The sequence below is a fragment of the Wyeomyia smithii genome, chromosome 2 (assembly GCF_029784165.1).
Source record: "Wyeomyia smithii strain HCP4-BCI-WySm-NY-G18 chromosome 2, ASM2978416v1, whole genome shotgun sequence".
Classification (NCBI taxonomy): Eukaryota; Metazoa; Arthropoda; class Insecta; order Diptera; family Culicidae; genus Wyeomyia; species Wyeomyia smithii.
The window spans coordinates 26,525,021-26,547,287 of NC_073695.1; the positions used below are offsets into that span (position 1 = coordinate 26,525,021).

A 22,267-nucleotide genomic window follows, 5' to 3' on the forward strand; every position below is an offset into this window, starting at 1 on the left:
CGCACAAAGAAGAGATAGTGTGCTTTGCGCTACAAGTCTCGTTTCTCATTCAGTCGCTTTGTGCTGTGTGCAGCGTGCGAGCGAGAAAACTTACCATTCGTACGAGCCATGTCTCGTCGCATGGGAATTTTTATTGTGACGTACACGAAGATATCTCGTCTCTTAACTTAACGAGTGCGGTGCATGGGCGTCGCGTACTTGAGACAGCTTGCGTGCAAATTCTCGTGAGCTCGTCTCGCGAGCTTGCCTCGCATGTTGCTTTGCGCTAATGGTGCGAGAAGGAAATCGATTTTGCGCAGAAGGAAACAGGCAGGGGATTTTATGTTTTTTTCATTTACGGTGTTATAGCAGCATGCATCAAAACACCGTTAGAATTATCAATGATATAACCTAGTTCATTTATTTATCAATTCAAAATTCTATGATTAATTCATCCGACTTTTGTTAACATGAATTAAGAACGTTTTGTTACTATACTTATTATGCTAACGGTACGAAAATGCACCGGATGCAGAGTGTTACGTTGGTTAACAGAAGTGTTCCTTTCGTCGGTTTAGATGTCATTGACTATATTATGATAGAACTCTGTTTTGTAGTTCTAAGGATAAAAAATGTGGTTTGAAATTACAACATAAGTTTTTCGGGAGTTAAAAATAGTAAAACCATTGAAATGGTTTATATTTTCTAGTACATGTTGATGTTGGATAGAATTTTCGAATTGAGTACACTAAAGTCGCTTTTTATGCGGGGGATACATGCCGCGTAAAAAACCGCGTAAATTCCGGAATCCGTGTAAAAAAACCGCGTAAATTCTGCAATCCGAGTGAAGGGGAACCGCAAGAAAAAAAAAATACCGCGTAAATTCCGGAATCCACGTAAAAAAACCGCGTAAAAGCGACCTTAGTGTATAGATATTGCAAATCAGGTTCTGAAGGTTCGTGATAATCTGATCGTAGTAATATAGTTTTGTGAATTCTTCCGATTAATACACCTTCAGAAGGGTCTGACGACATATATCGTATGTAGGTACGGTAGGCAGTCTATACACCAGAGAGACGCAGAGACACTCACCGTTAAGGCAACTGTCAACTTCAAAACGGATAACGGCAATGCAAAATTATACAGCTCGCCCGTTTTGATGTTGACAGTTTCCTCAACGGTGAGTGCTTTGTCATTTCTCTAATATACAGTTTCACTAAGGTACAGTACGGGCGTCTCGCTCAGTTCGTAAAGCGATAAGACAACGTGTGGTCCGCCGCAGTCTCTTACCGAAGAAAAAAAAGCAAAGAAACCTCTCGTCGTTTCAGCGCGTGTACAGGAAGTCTGTGTACACGAGAAAGTCTCACGAGCTGTAGCGCACGAGCTGTATCAAGTATGTACAGTACGGGCGTCTCGCTCAGTTCGTAGTGCGATGAAACATCGCCTTGCGCATCGCAATCCGAACCGAAAGAGAAGCGAAAGAGCAACCTGCAAATTGCATGTGACGTGTCTCGTCTCGTCGCACATGCATGAAAATTCTACGAGCGAGAGAAAGATTTCTCTCGTCGCTTGAAAAAAAAGCACGTGCACGGGAAGTCTGGATCTACAGATTCAAGTCGACAGATTCATAGACTCACAAAATCATTCGAATTATATTTCAAGTCCCGTCGGGATGCGGTATATTTTTCCAAATCTGTATAATATTTCCAGTTCGCTTATTTTTCGCTTTCCCTACTGCACATACTGTCTGCTTAATGAACTTATATTACATAGCCCAATAATTAAGCAGGTCCTCATATCCAGGGTTTTTCAGATATAAAGATTGAGTCGGAAATAAACATTCAAAAGTTATTAGAAGCTTTATAACTGTTTCCGACGGACCAACACCAATCCAACGGTTTATTGTGTCTAGATTTTCCGGGAAGTTGAAAAAAATCTTCTTGTTGTTGTTTTTCTTTGTGGTGCTGATCAGCTGATAAATAGATGTAGATGAATTAAAATTTTCATGAATGCGATTCCACAATCTCCGAATCCATCGAATTCAAAAAAAAAATTCAACAAAGATCCAAACTACAACCGTTTCGATGAGGAAACATGTTCATGTTTCATAGATTGATAACTCAAAATATCCTCAAATGCTAGGATTTTAAGATATAGGGAATCACAAGAAATTCATTCGAAACTTTCACAGTTCAAAGAATCTTTGAATCCGAAAATCCAATGGCAAGTATTGTATCTATATCGATACTATAACACACAGATTCACCATAAACTAAAAAAAAAATATAATTCCAATAATCAATAAGAGTGTAAGCCTGAAAATTTTGCAATGTAAGATTCGCAGCGCTAAGAAGCTGCAAATTTTTCAATCCTCATGTCAACAACTCAGCTGAGCTCAACATCGTCGATCCGTTATCAACGATTCCACATATATTGCACTCCATGAATCAACAAATGCACAAATTTCTCATCTCAGATCCGGCTTTTCAAAAATCTGATCCGAAGGTCCCTAAACATTATAATACAGTTGAGAATCAAGGATTAAAGAATAGTTGAAGGATTTTCAAATTTTCAACTTTGTATTACTTAAAGGTGGAGTTGGTTCAATTCAATGACCTGCACATATACAGGACTACGGATACATAAATTTGCAAATCCGCAGATCCTAGAAGGACAAAACTAAAAACCTAATTTTGGATTTTTTAAGAATCACAGCGCCACAATCTTCAAATTTATTAATTCTCGAATTAAAAGAAAACACATTTATACAAAGATCCAAACTTCAACCGTTTTGGTGAGAATCCATGTCCATATTTCATGGATTGATAACTCAGAAGGTCACGAAATCCTGAGATTATTAGATCTAAGGAACCAGAAGAAATAAATCATTCAAAAATTTTACAGTTCAAAGAATCTTTGAATCCGAAAATCCGTTGAAAGGGATTTTATTTAAAAAACAATGCAGAACAACATTCCGATTCGGAGCTCGTCCTTCTGATTAATTTTCACAAACTTTATTGCCAACTATTTGGTGAACAGAACAGTTGCAGTCCCTCTCGAATCAAGACTCGCATCTACGACAACTTTGAGACCAATTGAGAGAACTAATTGTATCTACTTCAAGACTAAGGCCCACAGATTCACAAGAAAAAAACTAGGATTTCACTGATCAATAAGATTGCAAACCTGAAAATTCTATGAGAACGTAAGGCTCGAAACTCAAAAGAGTTGTACATTTTGTGACTTTTTGATATCAACAGCTTCATAAACTACCAGATCCAAGATTTTACATCCAAGTTCCGGTTTTTCAAAGATCTGTATTTTTTCACAAATTCGCAAACCGAGGATTCAAAATATAAACTCTTCAGGAAATTGAAGTTCTCGAAGTTCTAAAATTGTAACGATTTCGAAGATTTAGATGATTTGTTGGAAGAAACCAAAAAATTAAATTCAAACTAAGCCAAAACTAAAAGCGATAAAGCTTGAATCCAGTTAGGGTCCTGGGTGTGGAGTCGCCTCCCTGGGCGTCGGTGATTGGCCACAACAGTGGCGGAACTAGACCGACGGAAAATAAGCGAGAATAAAAAAAAAAAGCTTGAATCCAATATCAGCAAATAGAATAATATAATTCATAAATTACAAAAAATAATGCAGAACTACGTGAAAAATCTGAGCGATCTGTAGGAATCCACAGAATTGTGGAATCAAAAATGCGTAGGTCCACAAATTAAGATCCTTCGAACATCAACAAAACAAAAAATATAATTGATGAATAACAAAAATGCAAAAAAAAAACAGAGAATAAAACCCGTGGATCAAAAAATGATTTCCATACACATTCTAATATGGAGCGATTCCCAGATCTTAAATCCATAGATCCACAGATCCGAATTTTCACAGGTTCATAGATCCACTGATCCATAGATCCACTGATCCGTAGATTTACAGATTCATAGATTCACAGATCGATTAATCCACGGATTACGTATCCACAGATTCATAGATCCACAGATCCGTATATCAACAGATCCGCTGATCCACTGATCCATAGATTCAAGGATCCGTAAATTCACAGATTCATAGATCCACAGATTCTTGAATCCACAGATCCTTAGATCCACAGATACTTAGATCCACAAATCCTCAGATCCACAGATCGTAAATCCGCGGATCCAAAGATCCACAAACCCATAGTTCCATAAATCCGTAGATCAACAAATCCGCAGATCACAGATTCATGAATCCACAGATCCCTAGATACATGGATTCAAAGTCATTTCAATAAATCTTCAGACACTTATTTATATAACCAATCATCTCAAGATCCGCCGGTTTAAGATCACAGATCTGGAGATCCACCTAACAACCGCGTGAATAAATTCCGTAACATGCATTACCCTTGATCCTAAATTTTTGACAAATTCGCAAATTCAGAATTTTTTTTAAAGTATTCTGACATGCTCTCTCAGAGTTTGCGGATTATAAACTTCTAACCAATATTACTCAAAGGTTCAAACCCGTGCAAATCGTAAAAAAAAACAGAGGCCCAAAAGCTCAAAGATTCAAATCATTGCTGAGCTTGAATTTTCGTTCTCTTCTGAATTATCTTTGAACTATTTTCGATAATCCATTGTCCAAAAAACTAACTCCACAGATTTATTTAGAGGAATAAGAGGTCCACAAATTCTCGTACCCGCCCATCAGAAAGAATTTTTCATCAAATCATTAGTCGAGAAGTTCAACAGATCCGAAATCCATTGAAAGGATATGGGAGCGTGTCGGTGCAGGTACCTGATCACTCAACAATAGTGGTCATTGTATTTTGCCAGGGGACACGTATAGCAATTGACTAGGATATATTACAAAAGTTCACATCAATGGACCACGTAATTCTAATTCCCTAACTAAAAAAAAGGATATGAGAAGATGAACAAAAACTTGACAAAGATCTCAAGGTCGATTAAAATTCCAAGAAAAGTAAGACGAGAGACTTTTAGGACACAAGTTTCATGAAATTGGCTCATAAAATTTATATGTTCATTGGGGTGGCAGCGAAAATGGTCAATTTCAAAAACCGACCATGTACATTTTGTTTCTCAGCCGTAAAATCGAACATGATCAGCTCAATCGAACATGATTTAGGGGTGCCTCAAAGCGATAAAAGTTGTCTCTGAAATCTACTTTGGAGTACATGAAATTGGGAGAATGAAAAAAAAAATAATGCCAAATGAATTTAAACAGATTCAAACTTACGCTGCTCTTATGATACGCTTTAAAATAGTCGAGTTATGAACTCCAAACCTTTATTGTACAAAAGATTTCAAATCAATTGATAGGCAAAGGCAATGGCTCGCAAAAAAACAAACAGATCAACAACAAGTCAACAGATCCAATAAATAACAAATGTTATAAAACATCGAAAGTTTTATGACGTTTCCTAAGTCAGCTTAAGTCTTTGAAAAATTGAGACTAAAAGTATTCTCCAAGGCTCTGGATCATGAAAACCGAACGTTTATGATGCCAAGGCGTAAAGTCTTGCAAACGAAAAAAAACGGTGGTCCACATACTTAAAGAAAAAAAATAATAGCATATCATAGATGTTTGTTCTCCTATAACCAAAGATAACTTCTCATAATCCACTGTTTTGAAAATATGCCTGATCAAAACATTCGAAGGTCAAAAGAAACGAAGGTCAACTTGCTTAAAGATCAGTCGGATTTTCTCATCAAATTATTGGTCGAGAAGATCCGCAGATCCAAAATCCAACTAAGAGGATGCACTGAAAATTTTCGAATCCTAATTAAGTAATGAATACATAGAGCGGAGGCCTAGTGTGGTTGGTAACGTCTCCGCCAACCACGCTCGACGCCTGGGTTCGAATCCCACCGCCGACATAGGTGTCAATGGTTGTGAGGTGGCGTGATCCACTCACAACCAACCCAACTGGTCTAGATTCAATCCTAGCCGACACCGGGAGATTTTCTGAGGCGAAAAATCTCTGGGATCACGCCTTCCATCGCATGAGGAAGTAAAGCCGTTGGCGCCGGTCCGTTAATAAACGGGTCGTGAGTTAGGGTCCTGGGTGTGAAGTCGCCTCCCTGGGCGTCGGTGATTGGCCACAACAGTAGCGGAACTAGACCGACGGAAAATAAGCGAGAATAAACAAAAATAAAGTCTAGTCAAATTCCAAGGTTGGTAGGACGAAAGATACTCATCCAATGTTTCTTAAAATGTATCATATGCTCATATGATAAAACTAACACCAGTGACCAATAATATCGCATATTTCGGAGAGGACTTCCTAAATTTTTACCTCCATTGGTCCACGATTCCAAATACTTACAGCCTCAAGGATCTGTTCAAGGACTCTTAGATACGAAATTTAACAAACTTCCGTTGATCTTGAGAAGCAATCTCATAGGTCTTGGACTATAAAATTCAAACAGAAGTCTATTGAAAAAAAAACAAATTAGGTAAAATATTTTTGGATTGTTCAAATCATCAGATCAACTGCATCATCAGCTTCATCCCTCAGTGCCAGAAGCACAACTATAACCCGGGACGATCCTCTAGCGTTCGCTCTATTTATCTGTTTTACCCTCATAGGTTTTTCCAACTTTGCCTAACAAGCAGTGCCAAAGCGGAGAGTTAGCGGTATAGCAAATGTACCACCAGTGCGCAATGTGAGTCTATGTAAACGAATCTGTATAGGTCTTCCTTAAACTCTTTGCTTCTTTCACGTCTTCAGTTTGTTTTGATTTTATCGAACGTGTGTGAAGTTAGTCTTCCGTTTTCACCAACTTTATCCTGGATAGTTTTTTGAGTTTTGTCACCTGAGGTTTTTCAGGTTCAGGTTTTTGTACAATTTTTTTTCTCAAAACTGTTTTGAGTTTTTGTACTTTCATCTATCCTGTCCATACGCACTTTGGTTGATTTCCTAATTCTATTATAATTCTGTGATATAAAGTTTAATGATTGTAATTGAGTCAAAGCAGGCGATGGGGACACAATAAACGCTTGTACAAATAATCGATTTTTTTTCTGTTATCCTTCGATAATTGTACTTGTAAGAATCTAGCTATTTTTCAGCTTATTTTCACTTAAAGATGTTCAATCAGTAGGGTGTTGCAACTTGGACAGCTGGTTTGGAATGTTTCGTTTATTTCTTTTGATCACGAGTTTTATACAGGTTTCAAAAAGGCAATTTACCGATTAATCTAAGGTTCCAATAAATCTTAAGCAAGAATTGCATAACACAGCAGAGCGCCGTTTGAAGTTCTCCCGTAGGCTTAAGCTTTACTATCCACTAACAAAAATTAGCAGAAATTAACAAACTAATTGATTTGGTTTTCATAGAAGGGAAAACATCAAGAGAACCTAGTATCTTACATAACAATCATTTTCCACTTTTTATTTCCATCGGTAAAATAATACTCAATATCAACATGATCAGCAACTGTGCTTTTAAAGAAGAAGAATAAAAAACACACAAACAACAATTGTCGCGTTATTGACGACCGACAAGACCAAAAGACAGATATCCTTTCCGCTTATTCAACCCAAATCTACGATTTAGAACAAATCAAAATCTAACACGAAAATGAAAAACAACCGACTGAGCAAAGTAAACGAACCACTATTCATATCGAATTGCACACTCTGATTCCAGGTCCCCCGGTGGAAGTTGGTGTTACAATGTATGTGCTGAGTATCAGTTCGGTGTCGGAAGTTCTAATGGTACTTAACAGCCTTCAAATTACTAGTTACTAATCCACAGTCGAATGTAGCTCCCATAAGCAAAAAAAAATCAATTTTCTAATGACTATGCCTACCAGCATGGGCAGCTGTGGGTTGCGGGTTTCGCTTTGCGAGTGGACTTGTACTGCTTCCCGGTTTAACGAAAACCTCCTCCGTCGAGTTCCCGGCAGTTGCGATTCGGGGCAAACAGAAAATACAAAAAACCGAACGCCGCCGCTGCAAGTTGTTCCGCACGAGGAAGCAGAAGTTCATGCGCAAATGGTGAAACCCACTCAACTCTTAACATAGTACCCTCTCTGTCTGTTGTTTATGTCAAGTGTGTATGGTACTCGGAAAATAACTGCATAATGCGATATGCTATTTTCATACTGTATTTGACTTATGTATAACCGAACGTGTAAACGCTTTGTATATTAGTTTATGTTCGTATTCAACCTTCAGTTGAAATCGATGAATTGACGAAAGTCCATTATGCGTTTATTTGATTCAAGTCCTAACTGTTGAATGTTGTTCTCGGACGTTTTTAACCACTTGACCGAAACGGAGCTAAGCCACCGGCAAAGGTTGAACTGCGAGCTCGAAAACTAGTGCTATGCCTTCAACGCTCTCCTTAAATGTTCAACTTGTTCGACAAAACACCGCAGCTAGCAAGACTGAAATCAAGCATCGTTTCGATCAGATCGGATGAAAACGCGTTTCATTAATAACCAAATTTTTCGTTTTTCGTTGTTATCTCACCTTAATTTGCGTCTCACAGCCCTGAATACTCTGGTTGTGTGCATGCACAGCAACTACATATACATATATCGTCATATATACATTATTGGAATGTTTTCATTACTTTCCCTGTTTTCCTAATTCGAAAGTTCGGTTCTGCCTCTTTTTCTTCAATTTATTCGTTATCTAAATGTGGCAGTATCGTATAATCTTTTGGTTGTTTTCCACCTCGCTTTGGACTACTGTCTCTCTCTAAATCGAGAACAGCCAATCCAAACGGTGACCCAGATAGGAATAGAAAAAAAACAATAAATAGTTTATCCAGTAATGATTCCGTTTGTTCAATCGTTTTATTCGTTCAGTTCCGACTTACATTCTTTTGAGTTTGTTTGATTCAGTCCATCGAAGAATCGAAGTGTGAAACCAGCATAAGCAAATTACATGAAAATTTGAACATTTGTTTGTTATAGAAGTAGGCTTTGTGTGGATATACTAACCGTACATAAACTATTCTTCCTGCTTTCTGTGGACTCATTCGAAACGGGCAAAAAGTCTAATCTCGACGGCAGCCTGTGTAGTTCTCTGCTTGTCTCTGCGCTTTCGGAATTGACGCTGGAAACCAAAAAAAATGCACAGCCAAAAAAATCGAACAACAGCAGTATTATAATCCCCCATAGCGAACAACACAAAGTGCAAATATTTTCAACCTGCCCTGCTGCAGTTGCAAAAAGCTCACCGTATATAATACAAGTAGTTTTAGCCCGTAAGATGTGCGCCACGTCAAACCTATGCTGCTATGTAAAGTGTTCGACAACATCGTTTTTTGTTCGGTACTGTTTTGTTGGAAAGAAAACTTTCTTTTTCCGTTCAAACACGTTTGTCGTTAGTACAATCGATATAGTTCACTTCAACTCACTCTCGTATCCAAGGAAGGCGCGGAGCGTTCACCAGGCATGCCAGGCAACATCCCAAAACCCAAAGTAAATTATGTCATGTGCAAGCTGCTGTTGGAAATCAGGTGAAGATTGTGGAAAGCTGTACTGAGGCTTGAAACGTGGCAAAAGCTAGTTATTATGTAGTGTCAAAAGGACTTCGATTAGCAGGGAAACGAATTTAGCGAATTCAACAGTAAAATAGCAAAATGTCACAATGCTGAGAGAAAAAAAGTTTATCAACTAAAAAATGTATGGCTGTTAAAAACTTTCAACTTCAACCTACGATCGTTTTGGAATTACAAATGGGGTAAATTGGTTCAAAATTTTGCACCTCTGAATATTTAACGACTTTGGCAGTATGAGATCGAGTGTTGTCATGCAGTAAAATCACTGCATCGTGACTCTGCTCGTATCGTGGCCGTTTTCCGCGCAGTGCTTGGCCTAATCGCATCCATTGAAGTCGATTCCGTTCCCCAGTAATGGTTTCGTTAGGTTTCAATTACTCATAATAAATTACACCTTCACAGTGACTATATTTGGCCGGGCCAACGAAGTAGAAGCATGACCGGACAGTCTCAATGACTTTTGTTTTCTACGGGTTGGTGTAATAAATTATTATATTACCTGCAGCGATGCGATATAGGAAACACTTACTTTTTTATCGCTGAAGTAATTTTTTACAAGTGAAAATACGACGCTTCTCGTCCCTTGACTTTAAATCAATAGGAACCCAAGTTCATTGTTTTTGAATCATTACCAAAGTATGCAATCACTTGAAAATTGCTTGGCAGGTCGCTCTTAATAACGAAGCAAGCTGTTCCTGCGTTTAACATGGATCCTCATAAGGGGGGGTAGGGTTTTGAAGGCAGAAAAAACAGGTTTTTACAGATTTTTTTTTTGGGCGTACGGTGAAAGTAAATTTATTTCTGATTATTGTACATTAAAGAGTAGTAATTGAACTATATTCTGTAAAATATTGGTTGAAAAATATTGAAAATTGATCGAATGGTAGCAATTCTTCGCAGGCGCCTCAGAAAAAATACTTTTTGCCGTGCACGTCATACCTCAGCACTGAATCATCTGAAATGAAATAATTAAAAGTTTTTCCTTTAATTTTTATGTCCCTCTAGGTATCTCTGTCGAGTTTTTCCATTTTTTTTTTAATTTTTGAACTTTTTACAAGACTTGAAAGTGAAAATACCAATTTTTGGCCTAAATTCATGACTATTGTTGTTAATAATAAAAAAAATAAAATCAAAAACGAAAAAATCTCAACAGGGTTACCTCATAAATTATGTAAGGAAATACTGTGAAAAATTTGAGAACGATCGGTTGAATAGATTTTGAGATGCAGAGTGCACCGACTCAAAAAACATCGATTTGAGAAAAACGCGTTTACAGCTCAGGTTATCGTTCGAGACACGTCACTTCCAAAGCTATATCTTTGTGAGTTTTGCTCCGATTGACTTCATATTAACAGACAACATTCTTGAGTTACTATACTTTCATAACATGCAATAAAAAAAAATCACTTTTTTTGAACCCTCAAAACCCCCCCCCCCCCCCCATAAGCAATCCATTCAGACCAGCATCCAGACAGTAATTTTGATGTTGAGGGCTGTCCTTCCTCAACATCATAATTTCCATCTTTGAGACGACGGAACCAATCTCGGCCCGTTATTTCACTAAGAACAGCATTACCGTATTATTTTTAACTCTCGATGCGCTTCATCCGCCGTTTTCTTTGAATGAAATGAGAAAATGAATATTGCAAATGACGATTATTTGGAACAAAATCAGACATTTTCACACAACTATAAGTACGTGTCAACACGATAAAATCACTTACGTATCGCAGCAGATGTTTCAAATTTAACGTCGTATGAATATAGGTTTTATTTTATAACAATTTGACTAGTACTATTAATTGAACCAAAAATTAGTTAAAATTAGATTGAAACCATGCTTCTGGATGGCCAAAATGGCTGAAATAACAAAACGCTTGCGTTAGACTATTGGAGTTAATTCACTTTCCACTTTTTTTTCATTTTTTTATTGAATATATTCTTTTCAAGGCAGGTGAAAGTTTTTTTATGCGATTTAAAATAGAAATTAAATAGAGGATCAATTTTCATACACGCCATTGGCTCTGAGTTTAATTCGGGATGAAATCTCTTTTGTCCTTTTCTGGCCTTCAAAAAGAGTTTTTCATCGATTCCGTGCTTGACCTGCGATCAATTTTGTTTCTCACTTTTGGCACTTAAATATCCTATATATAAATTATTCACAAAAAATAATAATAATAAAATTAAGAATCAATAAAAAACGTTCAAATTAAGATTCAATGAAAACGTTACTTTTCAGCCCTCAAAATGGTTTTTAGTCATTCCGAGCCTGATTATTATGGCCTAAGCAGTTTGATAGCGATTTTGAGTTAGCGTTTGAAGCGTGTTTAGCGCCTCTGAATCCAAGTTTAATTTGGAATAAAATCTGTTTTCACCATTTCGACCTTTAGTAGCGTTTCGTTTTGATTCTGAGCTCAATTATAATAACAGTATATTCATTATTATGACAATACACCCAGTAAAATACATTAATTCCTAAAAAAATGATTATGAAAATAATATATGGTGTCTCTGAGCTGAATTTGGGATCAAATTCGTTTAAACCTTAGCTCAAATTATAGCTAAACAAAATTTGAGCTAGAAAAATCTTTTAGTCAACATGAGCTCAATGATGGATCAATTTATTTGTTTGCTTTTGTGTGTTAGCTATTTTGAGCTTGATTGAGTATAAAATAAAATAACTTAATTAAATAAAAATTTGATAAAATAATTTAAACAAATACATTAAATAAATTCTTTTTAATGCCTCTTTAAACGAGTCTAAGGTAACTTTTAAAAGCATTTTAGCGACTCTACGCTTAACTTTGAAGCAATATTTTCTGTCCTTTAGAAGTGTTTTCGAGCGTTTCGAAGAAGTGCTGACTTTGATTTGGGATAAAATCGTTTTTTTCTGGCCTTCAAAATCATTTTGACTGATTCTGAGCTCATTTTGGTATCAAATTTTATTTGTACCTGTTAAGTTTTCAATTATCCTATATATCTAATATATTAAATTAATTACCAACAATTAGACTAAAGAAATAATACAAGAAATTTGATGAACCCTGACATAATTTGCGATCAAATTCTTGTTTTACCAGGCTCAGATACGTTTTCTGGTGATTCTTGAGCTACATTTGGGATAATTTTTTTATCCTACCTGTGCTTTAGAAGCCTTTTTATTCAGTTAGTCAGTGCTTAGTGAGGAATCGAATCATTTGTCTGCTCTTTTGTGGCCTATAGACGTGCTATTTTCGCTTTTCCTGGCGACCAGAAGCGAATTTTGGCAATTCTGAGCTTTATTCATTATTATATAATAAAAAAAACTTTAGAAAAATTAAATCAATTATAATTAAATAAATTGAAAAATGTCTTTCTACAGCAATTTTTGAGATTTTGTAGCGATTCTGAGCTAGCGCTTCTATGGTGATAGCAATTTTGTGCTTAACTTTAGATCAATTTACGCCTTTTTTGGCTTTCATAAGCATTTCCAAGTAATTCTGAGTTCCATTTGGGATCAAATTCTTTTCACACCTTAAAAGCAATTCTCAACAATTCTCATCTTGATTTAACATTGAAATCTATTTTCGCCTTTTCTGGCTTTAAGAATCGTTTTTCATCAGAGTTTAATTTGAGATTAAGTTCTTTTCCTATAGCGGGGGCCTAGTGTGGTTGGTAACGTCTCCGCCAATCACGCTCGACGCCTGGGTTCGAATCCCACCGCCGACATAGGTGTCGTAGTTGTGAGGTGGCGTGATCCACTCACAACCAACCCAACTGGTCTAGATTCAATCCTAGCCGACACCGGGAGATTTTCTGAGGCGAAAAATCTCTGGGATCACGCCTTCCATCGCATGAGGAAGTAAAGCCGTTGGCGCCGGTCCGTTAATAAACGGGTCGTGAGTTAGGGACCTGGGTGTGGAGTCGCCTCCCTGGGCGTCGGTAATTGGCCACAACAGTGGCGGAATTAGACCGACGGAAAATAAGCGAGAATAAAAAAAAATTCTTTTCCAATTCAATTTCTTTTTTTTTGTTTTGTCGAGTCTTCAGAGGCGTTTCTCGACGATTCTGAGCCTAATTTAGATTTTTTTGAAGTAGAATACTTCTCTCAGGAAGTTCGGCTACATAGGGATGTGAAATGAAAATCTAAAACCGAAAAAAGTGAAAAATATGTCCAATTTCAAATGCTAATAAATCGGTTAGTATTCGATGGATTTCCTTCGTTTTTGCAGCAATAGATTGGAAAATCTTCTAAGATTCTTCCCAAAATAACATAATTGTAATTTTATTATTCACACTATTGTACTATTGAAAATAGTCAAGCCTTGTCAAAACGAAAAATTCGACCTCTGATTGGTCGTTATATGCTTGCTTCCCAAGCACGGTCGACAGGATCATATACCTTGCAATTGAAAACATGCTCTTTGGCCTATATAAAAGCCTGTTTCAGCCGGAGCCGCTCATAATAGTTCTAGACAGCGACAACAGCAGTCGTCCTTCCTTAGCAGCAGCACTAGCTCTGTGGTTGGTCACCACGTTTAGGAGCAGCGCGGTTTTTCTCAGCGTGTGTCGCCAGACAGCCATTATTCCCCACCGTGTTGGGGCAGCATGATGATTGCCATCAGGAAATCCAATTTTGGAAATCAAAATGCCTTTTTGAAGACAAATAAACAAGTCATTGAAAGTTAATAATTTTTGTCAACGCAAGCAAGCATTCTGTGTTACATCCTAGCAATTCAAATTTGTCGCACCCGTCTAATTTAATGAATGTGAAATAGCTTCTACAGTGCATGTTGTCCGTGTATCTTAATTCCCCCAATGTTAGGGTAGCTCAAAGGTTGTAATTAGCAACCGATTTTGAACCGCAACATGCTTTTTTCAAGGCAAATAAAAAAATAATTGAAGGCTAATAATTTTTTGGCATCAACACAAGCAGACATTCTGTGTGGGATGCAATCAAATTCTGTTGTAGTTGTCTAATTTTTACTCTATTTAGTAAACTCCCCACTGTAGGGGCAGCGCAAAGGCTGCGATCAGCATAACCGACATTGAATAATAAACTGCCCTGTTAGAACGCATTCACAAAAGCAGTTAGTTCGACTATGCAGAGCTAATATGAAGTCGATTCAATCAATCAGCATAAACAGAATTTAGTCATCTCCCAGCTGCCAAGTTGCAACATGATGCAACACGCAACAGCGTGCAAACGAAATCGCTTGATGTTACAAACCGCAATAAGATACGGGTTAAAACCGTTGCGTGTGTGAGAGCACCATCGGTGTTTATTCGCTGGATACACTATCTACTGTCTACTGAACGCAGTAATCTGCTTACATGCGACACGGGGACGGGAACATTTTCCTCAACCAAGCTGCACAACACGACACAAAACATGTTATTTTGTTGCTTCAATGAGAGTGAATGTATCGGTCCGGCTCGACAAGAAATCATTTTTGTGCATCCGTGCTACGAAACTGAGGAAAAACTTTAGAAACTGAAAAAAGAGGTGGAGCTTATCAAATGATCGCTCTGAGCCGGAATGAAGTCACACATATTTTTCAAGTTATATCATTCCACCACGTACGTAAAACAATTCATTCCTATTTTCACCCCTATATAAGAGCCTGTTTTAGTCGAAGCCGCTCATAACAGTTCTGAACAGCGACGACAGCAGTCCTCCCTTAGCAGCAGCGGGAGCGAGCAGTGGGTACCATCGATAGCGGATAGCGGCCACAACTGTGGCATGGCTGCGGATAAGCGTAGCAGTTGCAGCGGATCTCATCATCGATAGCAGCAGGGCCAGCAGATGCAGGTACAGCGGATACCAATGGCGGCCACAACTGTGGCATGGCTACGGATAGCGTTGCAGTTGCTCAGCAGTTGGGCCAGCGTATAGCGGCCACAACTGTGGCATAGCTATGCATAGCGTAGCTGTTGCAGCGGGTATATCTGCATCGATAGTAGCAGGGTCAGCTGATGCAACGACACTCCCTTCACTAAAATGCTGTTTCAGTGTGGTAGCGGGAAGCATTAGCAGCAGGCTTGCATGAGGTGAATACATCAGCCAGCAACTTTCTCTAAGGCCTCTGCCATAGTAGACGCGAAAAGCGGCGCGAACCGATTCGCTCGGCCGTAGGTTAATGTACAGCTCTACTCTGATGGCTGTACATTAACCTACAGCTGAGCGAATCGGTTCGCGTCGCTTTTCGTGTCTATTATGGCAGAGGCCTAATGGGAAAGTTGTATCATTTTGTTCAGAAGAATATTATTGTCGGTAATATTACAGAGATGCGATTGCGTAAATCCGATTTTGAATTGAACAATTGTTCTTTTGAGAACAAATAAAACACTTATTTGAAGAGTTAATAGCTTTTGGTACCAATAGCAGTATAGTGACAGCCTCAGCGGTAGATGCAGATGCAGCCGGTACTTCCCTGAGGCCGATGTAAAGGAAAATGGGAGCAGCACGGCGAAACAGTTCGGGTTATGCTTAGACGCGCGTCATTTTTCGTTGTTGATATTCCCCACATGAAACGACGCGCTTTCGTATGATAGCGGTGGTATTAGCGGTAGATGCATTTCCCAACACTTCCTCCAGTAAAGCCGTGTCTGGTTTTCAATGTGAAAACACCTTTCTCATTGTGTTGACCGTGCGGCTTAGTCCTCACTATCAAGGTAACAAAGAGATGTAAGATAAACACTACATCCTATGAAAAATTGAACAATTGTCCTTATAAGGTCAACAAATGAATTAATGAAGATTTAATTTTGAATTAGAATACTTCTCTCAGGAAGTTCGGCTACATAGGGATGTGAAATGAAAATCTAAAACTGAAAAAAGTGAGAAAAATTCCAAATGCAAATAAATCGGTTAGTTTTCGATGGATTTCCTTCGTTTTTGCAGCAATCGATTAGAAAATCTTCTAAGATTCCTACCAAATGCATGAAATTGCAATTTTATCATTCGAACTATTGTACTATTGAAAACTCTTAAGCCTTGTCAAAACACAAAATTCGACCTCTGATTGGTCGTTATACCGCGCTTTTCCAAGCACGGTCGGCAGAGTTATGGACCTAGTAAAATGGGAATGCATCATTTGGCCTATATAAGAGCTTCATCAGATAATAAACAAACATTTCATCGGATATTAAATTGAACAACTGAAATTTGAAGAACACAAATGATTATTTGAAGAATTAATATTTTCTCGTTTTGCGCTATAGTCCAAAGTTAATTATCTTCATCTACATGCATACTCTGACTATTATTACGTGTTTGCGTCGCTTAGTGTTTGGCTACGGTCATGCAGAACGCAAATAACGGCGCGATGCGATTCGGCAAGACGAAATCTGTTGAAATGTATAGCTCTACTTCGCCTTAAAAAGAGCTGTACATTTCACCACGGTAAGGCGAATCGCATCGCGCCGGCATTCGCGTTCTGCATAACCGTAGCCTTTGTTCCGTTCCCGTTTAATGATATCGTATTAAATGTGCATATTACAATTCGGCAGCACTTCAACTTCTCATTTGCACAAAATTTAAAAATATTCAATGAACTTCATTCAGAATATCAGACAAAAAGAAATTACAATACTGCCAATGAACGATCAACGTTTATTTACTAGAAAAAATGACTGACACGCAAGCAGCCAGGTTATCTTTCTTGTAAAAGTATTCTACTTCAACCTTGCGGTCGTGGCTTTGCATACAACCTTCTTGTGATTTTTTACCTTTTTTTACCTTCAGAAGCATTTTCGGGATAAATTTTATTTTTACCTTATCTGGCATTTAGAAGCCTGTTGAACCATTATGATCTTAATTTATAATCAAATTATTGTTTAAAAAATTGCTGGTCATTTAAGGAGGTACTCTGGAAGATCGAAAAGTACAAAATTTTCGTAATTTTTTCGAATGTTAGAATAAATAAATTGAATAAATTCTTTTTATGGCCCATGAAACTCTTCTCAACGATTCTGGGTAAGATTTTTAAAGCATTTTTAAGCTTTTCTGGACTTAACTTCGGATCATTTTTCGCTCTTTATGGCCTTCAAAAGTGCTCCAGTGATCTTGAGTTTAATTTAGGATAAAAACTTTGTTTTTCCTCTTCTGTCCTTTAAAAGCGTTTTCAAGAGATCCTGAACCTAATTTGATATTAAACTTTTTTTTCGCCTTTACTGGCCTTTAGATGAGTGTTTAGCGATTTTTCACTTAATTTTTCTGGCCTTAAGAAGCATATTTGAGTGGCGTTTTGGCCTCAAAGACCGTCCTTCACGTCTTCTTAAATACTGTTCCCGACTTTTCTGGCCTTTCGAAGTGTTTTTTAGGGAATCCAATTCGAAATCAAAAATAGTTTTTGCCTTTTTAGCCTTAGGAAACGTTTTTCAGTGACTCTGAGCCTAATTGAAAGTCAATATTTCATCACCATAGCTTAGAATCAAATTATTTTTCCCTATTTATGGCCTTTGGGAACATTATTTTTTTACTGTTTTGATAAATAAATAAATTGAATAAATTCTTTTTATGACCCATAGAACATTTATAGTGATTTCGAGTATCCTGTTAGCGTTCTTAAGCTTTCCTGTGCTTAACTTTGGACAACTTTTTCCACTCTTTCTGGCCTTTAAAAGTGTTTTTCAGCGATTTCGAGTTTAATTTAGAATCAAAATCTTTTCTTATTTCTTTTCTGTTCTTAAGAAGCGTTTTCAAGAGGTTCTGAACAAAATTTGAAATAAAATTCTCTTTCGTCTTTTTGACCTTCTGGCGTTTTCAGCGCCTAATGTGTATGAGCATAAGAAGCTTGAAATCTACTACTATTTTACCTGCTTTTGGCCAAGAAGGGTTCGTCAGGGATTCTGAGCTTAAATTGTTTCTTTTTGGCCTTTGAAAACATTTTTACAGGGATTCCACGATTTATCTCGGATCTAGGCCTTTAGAAACATTCATTAGCGTTTCCAACTTGATTCAGCAGTTAATTCTTATGCCACCTGTTCTGACTTTAGAAGCGTTTTTCAACTATTCTGATCTTGATTTAAGATTTTCCCGCCTTTTTTGGCCTTAAGAAGCATTCTTCCACGATTCAAAGCTTAACTTGGGGTCCGATTTCCTTTCTTTTCATTGTGTGAAACTAATGAGCTAAATGATGTTCGTGTAACACTTAATTTTTGCCATTTTACTTCGGCACGATCATTCATCCATGTTTGTTTTTTTTTTCGAATGGAAGTTCAAACTTTAATGCTGACACGCATAACCATGCGTCTCCAATAGTTTACTCGTGATGTAAACGCCTAGTATATTGATATAGTTGCAGTGCAGTACTCAAATCATCTGGTTGCGAATTCGAAATTCGGGAAATTTCTGTCGATCCAAGATATTATATTAGACAGAAAGGTGCAGTAAAATTATGTCAATTGGTTCGATCATTAAATTTTGACTAGAATTTTTAACATACATTTGAGATCATGGTGTTTGAAATTAATCTTGAATGATGATTTAAAAAAAGGAATCATACGGGGACCCACATCTTTGTAATAAAAGAAAATAGAACCAACTTAGTTCACTACAAGAACATTCCATCTGGTTTTATTGAGACCACAATCTAATTCTAATTCAACCATTTCTAATAAAACAACATCACATGACACCAAAACTCTCCGAATTATGATAGTCGATTTATAAAAACAGTAGCCAAATTGCCTCGTTACAGCAGTATTTCACCGCCCAAGTACTTCATCTTACAGCCAACAGCAGCGTGTCCTCGAATAATCACAACCGGCAAGCGCACTCGTAACTGAAACTACCTTAACCGCAACTGATGAACGCGCCGTTATCTTCCTTCGTTACCCTGTAAATCACCCTCATTATCATTAGTGGAAACCAAATCAAAAAAAAATATATTATTGATACATATATTGTATTGAGTTTGTGTTGGAAAGCAAAGCAATATAACTCTAATAGTATCGACCAAACAAAGTCTCGACTAGTACTAACCGCAGAAGCAATCTCCGTACATATTCACAATCGAAGATATGCAAATGCCGAGAGCAACCAACAGCAAACAGAAACAATGCTGACGTAAAAAGAAAAACAAACGAATAATGTATACGTACAATAAAGTAATTATAAATACTGTCACTACAGGACGTGACCCATTGCCCGCCTGCAAAATTTAATTTGTAATATTTCCGTTCTCGTTTTCCCGTTTTTCTTTTTGTAACCTCCATAAGTAAGTTGTGTTGTGTTTGTACATTTTTTTGTCTTCTTGGTTAATTGAAGCATATATCTTTTATTACGATCGCTGCGTTTCATGGTACTTCATATTTATGTGTGTGTTCTTCCTATTAATTTCGTCTGATATTAACCCATTCGTATAATTGCGTTTGCTCTAGGAAACGTTACAACTATGTCTGCAAATCTTGATTGAAATCAGGACAGACACGTCGCAACCTGCGGCCCTGCTATCTCTGCTCCTACTAATCGAAGCTGAAAATCAATCACTGTTTTGTATGTCTTTTCTTCCCCTTATCACTCTCTCTAAAAAAAAAACTCTGTTTCCATCAATAACTGACTCTATCTCTACGACTAGATTATATAATTTGAATCAGTTTCTTTTCCATCCTTTCGGTCGCTACTATCTGAAACTATCTATCTCGAAACAATTTTTCACATGTGTCGTCGCTATATTTGAAAAACGTGCGAACTTACGCCGGTGAAAGTCTTCTACAGAACTGTGCTCGAGCGTAAGGGGAAGTATTTTCATTGTGTCGTATCATGGTGCTGTTTTGTTCGGTTCAGTTTCAGTTTCAGTCGACAGCAGCTGCTTCCCCGTTGTGGCGTGACAATCAGAGGTTTCCCGACGGTCGATCAGTTGTGAACAATTACGATTGTGACGCCACCACTAAGAAGCACACCCTCTCGGACGGTTGACAGTGCGCTGCGCTGAGTGTTTACCGTATGAGTTTCAACAATATGTTCGATTAAAAGCGAATATTTTGCTGCAGCTGCTTCAAGTGTGCTCTCAGTATTCCGTTTTATTTATCCAAGCTCCCCTACAACTACGCTTCGAGTTTTCACCTTCAACTTTTCGTTTCATTTTAGGATCTTTCATTTACGTTCATTCAAAGTGTTCGCATGAAACTTTTTCAAAGAAATCAGCCCAGAAACCGGCTGAATTACTTCCACCAGGACAGCCAATTCAATTGTGAACTATTCGTGACAGACAGTCACCACAGATCATGTTTTGTGTACATATCACTTGAACTGTATTTCATTTCTGTATCCTGTTCTAATTCCCTGCGTCAGTTTAACGACTGCAATGCAGTGTACAAGCAGCACAAGCAATAGGGAAAGCTGTGCTTTACCCCCCGCTCTCAACAGTATACCAGTAGACTGGCTGCGCAACCGTTGCTTCTTTGCTGAAACTGTACACCGAGTATGTGTTTAATTGCCAGGAATGGCCCATTGTCAATGTTATTATCTTCTTAGCAGTTTGAGAACCACAATTTCTCGGGCGCAGCGTTGGCAGCTGGAAGCGGAGAACTGCAACTCTCGTATCCCGTCGATCGATCGCCGGGATAGTCGGGATGATCCGACGAAACGCACCACTGGGTGGAGCCGCTGGAAATGGGCTGGAAGTGTTCGGCGTTTTGAATTACTGTAAAACACGGCTGCTTATGGATGTGCTATTTTAAGACGACGATAGTCGAAAGTGTTGGCAATGGTGGATAACGCAGGTAGGATGTGGGGTTGGCTGTGGTTTCAATTGGAGAAAAAACTACATTTGAATAATTTTCGTAGCTCTTAGTGCAAATCTGAATTCATCACCCAAGTCCTTCCAAACTGTTTGTCGCTTTGAATGAAATGGAATATGTTTTTTTTTTCAACATAAAATTTTATGAGTCAATGTACATATTATTGTTTTACAAAGATTTTCATCTGTAAAAAATATATATGTACCTTGAGAACAGCTAGACAGTTCTAAATACTGTCTTAAAAAATCTGAACTGATAATTCTAAAAACTTATCTATTAAAGATTTACAAGTATAAACATCGATTTTATGCCAAATTCATTCTTCATTTTTGACTCAGTCAAAATCCTACACAGGAAATGTAATTATGTGACTCAATTTCCTTTTCACATTAAATGAATCTAGCAATGAATTTATCTAATTAGGAACTAATTAGAGTTTCGTTATGCCAAAACTAAAATTTGTTAAAAAATATGGTATTAAAACATAATAAAACTATAAAACATATCGTGAGCAACAACAATAATGATATTTTCATAAGCAAGATAGTTCTCTTAAAATAATAATGCTTCTTATATATTTATTGTTACTTTCCTCTACACAATTTGGTTTAACACCACATTCTTCATTTTTATACTTTTCCGTGATGGAAATTGTATATATAAGTTCTTTTTTGTTAAGTATATAATTTGTTTGAAGAATGAAAAAAAAATACATATATAAAAAATATGCGAAACTTTATGAATTTGTCAGTAATTCATAAAATTTTGTTGAGGAACTTCACAGTTAACGACAAAATTATAAATCATAAATTTTAATGAAACTTTATAGAAAACATAAAATTTTGAACTTTTCTAATTCGGGAAATAGATTATTTTTTGCAGAAATGTTTTGCAAATCGATTTTTTTCCTTAATATACATATTTTTAAATTTTTCTTCAGCAGAAATCGAATAAATCCTTCTTTTCTTGCAAAAATTAACAGATTTAAGGAATTTTAAAGTTTACTTCATGTATGAAGACGCAATA

General features: G+C 37.2%; 1 protein-coding gene across 13 annotated transcripts in view; it reads left to right on the forward strand.

The window, feature by feature from the left end:
* LOC129722423 (gamma-aminobutyric acid receptor subunit beta) overlaps window positions 1-22,267 on the forward strand; it is a 187,920-nt gene that overhangs the window by 74,016 nt on the left and 91,637 nt on the right. For 3 of the 13 annotated variants that reach the window (XM_055675859.1, XM_055675867.1, XM_055675857.1), the window contains exon 4: window positions 7,649-7,716. The exons of the other annotated variants lie outside the window; for them this stretch is intronic. In XM_055675859.1, coding sequence (XP_055531834.1) covers window positions 7,649-7,716 — 68 coding nt within the window. The remainder of the gene's footprint in view (window positions 1-7,648; window positions 7,717-22,267) is intronic. 13 annotated transcript variants of the gene reach the window in all.